The sequence below is a fragment of the Talpa occidentalis genome, unplaced genomic scaffold (genome assembly GCF_014898055.3).
Source record: "Talpa occidentalis isolate TD23 unplaced genomic scaffold, MPIMG_talOcc4v2.1 talOcc4.12, whole genome shotgun sequence".
NCBI lineage: Eukaryota > Metazoa > Chordata > Mammalia > Eulipotyphla > Talpidae > Talpa > Talpa occidentalis.
This window is the reverse complement of record NW_023601212.1, coordinates 65,076,547-65,083,091: the sequence shown is the minus strand read 5'-3', so window position 1 is coordinate 65,083,091 and position 6,545 is coordinate 65,076,547. Positions and strand designations below refer to the sequence as shown.

Sequence of the window (6,545 nt, the reverse complement as noted above, 5' to 3'; positions counted from 1 at the left end):
GACAGTTTAAAGAGGAGAAAAAATATTTGACACGTTATAGGTGAGAACTTTCCATCATTGATGGGAAATCTGACCCACAAATCAAGGAAGCAACAGATCTCATCAATGAATGCTGATTTTATATGAATAGAATCAACAAATTAAAGAATTTTACCAAATCCCAAATAAAAATGCCCTTAAATACACAGCAGCCTTCTAATGTAAACATTTTAAAGTTAACTACTAAAAGGTGCAAATGGAGCCCACATGCTTCTGGCAAGGACAGGTTTTCCTATCAACCAAGACCCTGAAATCTGGATTCCCTTGAGAACTCCTGGTCATTAAGAGAGGATTAATAGTTTCTGAAGGTACTTATTACTTCTTTCGCTAAGAAAGGATTGAAGTTGCCTTTTGTTAATTATGATACCTTGGAATTTTTCAAAGCTCTTCAGAGTTTAATGTTCCCTCAAGAAGTGCTTCCTTCCTCCCTTCCTCAAGTGCAACTTCTAGCAAGCAAATAAATGCTCTTTGCCATTCTTGAAAATGAGTGAGGTGCCATCACATTGTCCCGCCATCTTTCCTAGTCCTCATCAATTCCTGAACGTTAGTCTGTGGAGAGTAGAAAGAGTGGAGACAGTATTCATCTAGGCTGTAGCTTATCCAATTCTGTAAAAACAAACGGCATGCTCTGTCAGTACCTGCCTCCTCTAGGGCCCATCCAATATACTACATCAAACAGTCTGACGCAGTTATGTATTATATGATGTTCCCCCTCGCCCTGCTGAGGCCATTTCACATCTGATCATGATTAACCATAGTTGTGTGAATTATGAGCTCTTGATAACAACTTCAGGTGAAAATGCTTTATTTAGCGTAAAACATCACAACTAAAATTTACTCTCTCTGTTTGACACCAAAAAAAAACCCAAAAAACACGGGCAACAGTGACACAAACATTTTCATTTTGATGCCACAGACAAGGCACAAAAACAATTGGGCAATGATTCTCATGAAGCAGATTTCTGAACCCCCTTTGTCCCATTGTTTTTTAGTCCCACAAGGAAACTTTCCATGGAATAGTGTCTAGTACCTTTGTTAATAAAGTGGCTTTTCCTTAAAGCCAAGGTAGAAAAGAAGTTGTTTCTCTTTTAGCTTTCCCAGAAGAAAAGGGTCCAAGTGCATTTACCTGTGTCTAGCCCAAGAGGCTAAAATTTTTTTTAACTAACCCTCTGTATTTGGTTCCTCTTACTTTTATCTAAAATGCTCATGTGCAGTGAAGATGCCAGCTATTTTGCTCCCAAGCAGGTTACCCTCAGCCCCCAGAATTATGATGCATTTGTGGTTTGGCTCAAAAATTCTTCAAGGATTCTAAAATCTGAAGCACATTTTTATCAAAGCCTGTCTTCCCTCCCAGCACGGCTAATGAAAACGAAGGTCTCCTTGGGTGAAGCAGACTCCTCTTGAAGCAGCAGTTGAGGTGCTTGGTAGGAAGAAGCAGCAACTGTGTCTGTCTTTATGGCTTCACCAATGACATGAGTGAGAACAGAGTCCAAGACTCTTGTCACCAGACATCAGCTGTGAAGAGAATTTGCCAGATCCCAGTCCCACGAGTATTGGAGGAATAGGAAAGATTCTTAGATATTCAGAAGGCTTGGCTTCTATAATTTTAACATTTCACAGATTTTTTTTCAACCCCAACTTTGCCTTCTGTTTGAAGGGACCACAACATCCACCCTGCTTCTATCACAGGGGGTTTTTGTGGCCATCAAATGAGAGAATACATATGTGAAAATGATCTGTAAACAATAATACACCATGAATAGCATGTACAAATTATTAGCATTAACTTAATCACCCCCAGGCAGTGCTAAAGCTCAGGCTGCAGCTTCAAGCAGCTCAGCAGTATCTTGCCTGCCGGATGTTAAAGCCTCTGACCCGGAGCTTCATTGCTCAACTTCTCAGGTGAAGAGGAGGTAGGATCCTGGCAGGAAAAAAAATCTAGGCACTTTTTTCTTCTAGAACTTTAAGTACCTGGCCCTAGTTTGATGAATTTGGATCTCAATATTCTCCAAATCAATTTCAAACTTGTGTAAGATTCTGGCAACATCTAGATACAATTGTGGAAGGACTATTATATAGAGTTTATTATTCATGCTCACATCACTTTGGGTCTGCAGGAGGAAGTGTTGATTAGCCAGGCTGGTAATTTGCTTTAAAAATGATTTCTTTCTGCCATCTCCTTTATGGTCTTTCTTTTCACAATCTAAGTTTTGCTCAGAATGGCATCTAGGGAATGAGAAAATTACCTGTAATTCTTGTTGCCGGATCTGAGATTGTCACAACAAGTAACTATTCTAAGATTGGAAACGTCTAGAACAGGCTCCCTGGGGTGCTCCTAGCTTTCTTCTCTCCCTTCGTGACACAGTTCTCCCACATTGGATCCTGGCAAGTCAGTCATCACAGTCACAGCTGGACTGCTGGGGGCTTCGCCACTGCCAGACCCAAGGGAGTGAGAAGACCCAACCAGGGCATTTGAAGAAAATATTTCACGACCCAAGGAAGCCTCAGAACCAACTGTTTGGGGGTATATCAGGGGTAAACTTTAATGCAGCATTTCCCAAATGCATCTGGTCACAGGACTTCCCTGAAATAAATTTTAAGAACAAATCCTGGCTTAATCCCCAATGCAGAGTCCAATAATACATTTTAACAGCAATAGAGTAATTCTATGGCTATTATTTTTGGGAAACACTGATCTAGTAGAACAGACAAGTTTGGAGTCTAAAGAGCTAATTAGTTTGTAACTTCACTAGTGATTTATTTCAACAGCTATAAAGAAAAAAAAGTGGAGGGGTGGAGGAAGATTACAAATCTATGACTTCAGGCTTTTTCAAAGGCTGCCTTGGGTCTACAGATTACCTATGTGAAGTCTTTGCGCCTATTTAGAAATATGTACAGATGTGTCTGGGAATGCTCAGCATAAGTGCCTCGGCTCCCTTCCCACCCCCAGTCGGCACAGTCCTGCGCCAGGCGCAGAGAGAGGCTTGTGAGAAAGGAGGGAGGCCCATCATTTCAGCAAGCCTTGTGTTGTGTGAAGGGGGGTAGGCAGCACCCTCAAAGTTGCAGACCTAAATCCCTTGAGAATCAGATGCAGCGCTACCCCTGTGAGCATGCATAGCTGGACCAGCTGACCTGGACCACTCTGTCCATGACTAGTGTCCCCAGCATGGCCTAGAGAAGCCATTCAGCTACTAGGGGACACCCCTTGCCACCTGCATCCATGCCCCCTCCCCCCATGTCGCTGACTCAGTGGTGACTCACCAGCATGGCAGCTCATGAGCATCCCACTGGGTCCTCTGCCTTGCAGCTCTCCCCCTCTTAATTCACCTCTTTCTATTCTGGTTTTGAATATTGGCTTTTCAGATGACTGAACATATCTTTAAGGTGGAAGGACAAACAACACTTAAATATTAAAATATACTCACTTAAATTTAAAAAAACTTTAATTCTCCGGGTTTGCTGTCATTTTCCAGAGCAATGTCTCATGTTATAATTCATAAAATATCCTAATTCTTTCTTGGGCATGTCTCACTTCCCCTATTAAATTGCAGGGTCCCCAACCAAGGACAAAGACCATGACTTATCTTGTAGCCCTAAGAAAATCTAGGAAGGAAGCTAATAGAGAAAAGCACTTTCTGTTAGGACACATGATTGAGGGAAGAAGAAACAAAGGGATGTAGAGAGAAAAAGCTGAGGTGTCACGGATGCCTCATCTCCTGTCCACATGCCCAGAAACAACTGTTTCTCTTGATGGAACACTTGGAAATCTGAGTGATGTTTACAGTCTTGCAGGGGACAAGCCAGCCCTCCCCACAGGTTCTTTCAGTAGCCTGTTATCTTTGTATTTTTGTGTCTGTAGTTTTGTTGTCTCTGGAATTGCAGGTTTCCAATTTTAATAACGCTTTCCCATTGCTCCACCTCAACCTTCACCCATATCATACATGCCCCTGGCTAAGAAAAGCAATATTTTTGGTCTGTGCAGCTGGTGCTATGGGGCTCTTTGGTGGTGAGAAGCCTGCCACAGTGCTCAGTGTAGTGAGATAATAGTTACTGCCGCCGCCCAATATTCTCCAAAATTGCCTGAGCAAGTTGAAATCCAAAGCTGGTGACTAAGAAATGATGTTTTAACCATCTTTTCCACCTGAATTGGGGCCCAAACAGACACATTAGACCTAGGCTTTCAGAGCCCAGGAACACCAGCAAGGTTAAAACTCAGCACCAAGATTATGGCTCATGTCTTTCCAGTCCTTGGAAGTGCAGGTACTGGGCTGAACTGTCCTCCTGGTTCCTCTGGGACAGGCCAAAAGCAGTGGGAAGTCCTTTCGTAGACCAGTTCTCTTCCAAGCAATGATACCAACTCACCTTTCTCACTCTCACCCAGGGGCTTCTTTATTTCATTATACAAGTATGACGATTCTGCAAATCCACGAAATAATGGATACCAGTGGAATGGTATTTAAGAATAGGGCCTAGTTCCAATCAGGTGGCTCTGGAGAAGACCAAGGAGATGCTGAAGAAGGAACCTTGTCATGGTTGCCCGTGGATCCACAGATGGAGAATGGATCCCTGCTGGGAGTGGGGGACAGCACTATCCTCTAGTGATAGGATCCGACTATGCACCACAGTAATAGTATGGAATGAAAAGCTTTGACAAATGTCTGTCAAAAAAAAAACTGACACTTTGAGACACCTCACTTTAGATGGAACAGGGATTCAACATTCAGACAAGGAGAAGTTAGCTTTTTCTTGAAGAAAAATAAACATTTAAGACTGCACCAGCTTCTCATCCTTGTATAAGAATCAGCAATTTGGGCTGGGCTCAGCTAGACAGTTCTTCTGTTGGTCTTCCTAGGCTAACTCATGTCTTTGCAATCAATTGAGAATAGCAGAATGTGGCTAGTCAACTGGGCCTCTTCTCTTGTTATGCAGCAGGATGGCCCATGTTTGTTCACCTGCTGGTGACTGCAAGGCTCCCAAGAGCAGAAAGAGAGGATAAGCCCCATGCACAAGAATTTTTCAAGTTTCTACCTGTGTAGCCCTAAGAAAATCAGCCCTGGATCCAAGATGGGGAGGAACAGATTGCATTTCTAGATGAGAAATTTGTGGTCATCCTTTCGTAACCTGTCCAAATTACAAAGTCCAGAAAGATCTAGCTGTGGGAATTCGGCAAAATCAATCATTTACCTAGGCCAGTGTGGGAGCAGAAGTGCTTCTTCCTGAGCAAGTGCTATTTCTCATGTCTCAAAAGCAGCTAGGGCAGCAGCCCGGTCAGGCCAAGAGATGCAGTTCTGTATCCCTGGGGTCTTGCAGTGCAGAGCTAGGCTGGCATAAACAAGTCATGTTAAATGAGGTACAAAACGAAAGAAGACGGAGTGGAGTTTGTAAGGAAAATGGCCCACAATCAACATATGAGGCCATATGTTTCCTTCCTCTTAAATTCTTTTTTATTTTTCTGCTTTGCATTACTACTTTTTCTTCTTTTTCCTTCTCGTCTCTTACACGTGTGCATTTTGAACATTTATCAAAAGGCACCGGATGACAATATCATCAGAGTGCAGAGGGAGGCGGGGCTCTGTGTGTGGCACCAACCTGTGGAAAGTGCAGGAGAGGGGAGGAAAAGGAGAGCCCTTAATGTCCAAGACTCAGATGTCGACATGTACAGAAGAGAAAAAGCAGTTCATGTTCTCAGAATGGAAATACCAATTAGACAGCTTTTCAAAAAAGATGTATTCCCTTTGTTTTGCTCAGGAGCTGTCATCCAGAGCAGCAAAGTGAAATCATTTCTGTGATTGTCCAGCAGGTCACTGTCATGAGCTCACCAGAGGCCTTCCCATTTTAGTGTAACAACAGTCATTGACTGGTGACTGGGAGGTGATAGGGATAAAAGGTATATTTTGCCTGAAGCTATCTTCTGTTGTCAGTAGTAGCCTTCTTCTAGTAGCAGTAATAACGTCTTCTTTCTCTAAACACGGCACAGACAGTAGAGAAAAGCATAGTGTAGGCAGCGGCAACATTTGGAAATTAGCAGTCCAGTGCTAATTCTCTTTCAGAATTGGTTTGGTTTCTCTTCAGCCTGGTTTGGCTGAGTGAGGAGATGGGGCAGAATGAACTCTGGGTGCGAAACACCATGTGTGAGGACTCTCTCACGCATAGTTGTTTTATTGATAAGTTTCTCAAACTAGTTAGATGGACACTGAGGTTTGGAATCAACTTCCCTCAAAGGTGTCTCCTATCCCTTGACAAAGCAGAGATCAGCATATCTTCCCAGGCGGTGGCCAGAAAAGGTCCCAGGCCTACTGGCTCTCGGATTTGTGTCTTATCCCTGTAGTCAGCTTGTGATTTCCAGTCATCCAGAGAGATGTCTTGAAAACAACATCAGACCACAAGGGACATCCTGGTTGGAAAGTCATTCTGAGGAAAAACAGAAAGAGCCCAAGTTAAACCACATGCTGATTAGAGAAAGTGTCCAAAAGAACAGATGGTTCCCTGAGAAGAGTCCACAGTCT

The 6,545-nt window shown here is 43.1% G+C and overlaps 1 protein-coding gene across 3 annotated transcripts in view; it reads right to left on the bottom strand.

Moving 5' to 3' along the window:
* Nucleotides 1-837: 837 nt before the first annotated feature.
* Nucleotides 838-6,545, bottom strand: part of ILDR2 (immunoglobulin like domain containing receptor 2) — a 62,950-nt gene continuing 57,242 nt past the window's right edge. For all 3 annotated transcript variants that reach the window (XM_037506560.2, XM_054693506.1, XM_054693505.1), the window contains one exon: nt 838-6,450. In XM_037506560.2, the coding sequence (XP_037362457.1) occupies nt 6,415-6,450 (36 nt within the window). In that variant the 3' untranslated portion in view covers nt 838-6,414. The remainder of the gene's footprint in view (nt 6,451-6,545) is intronic.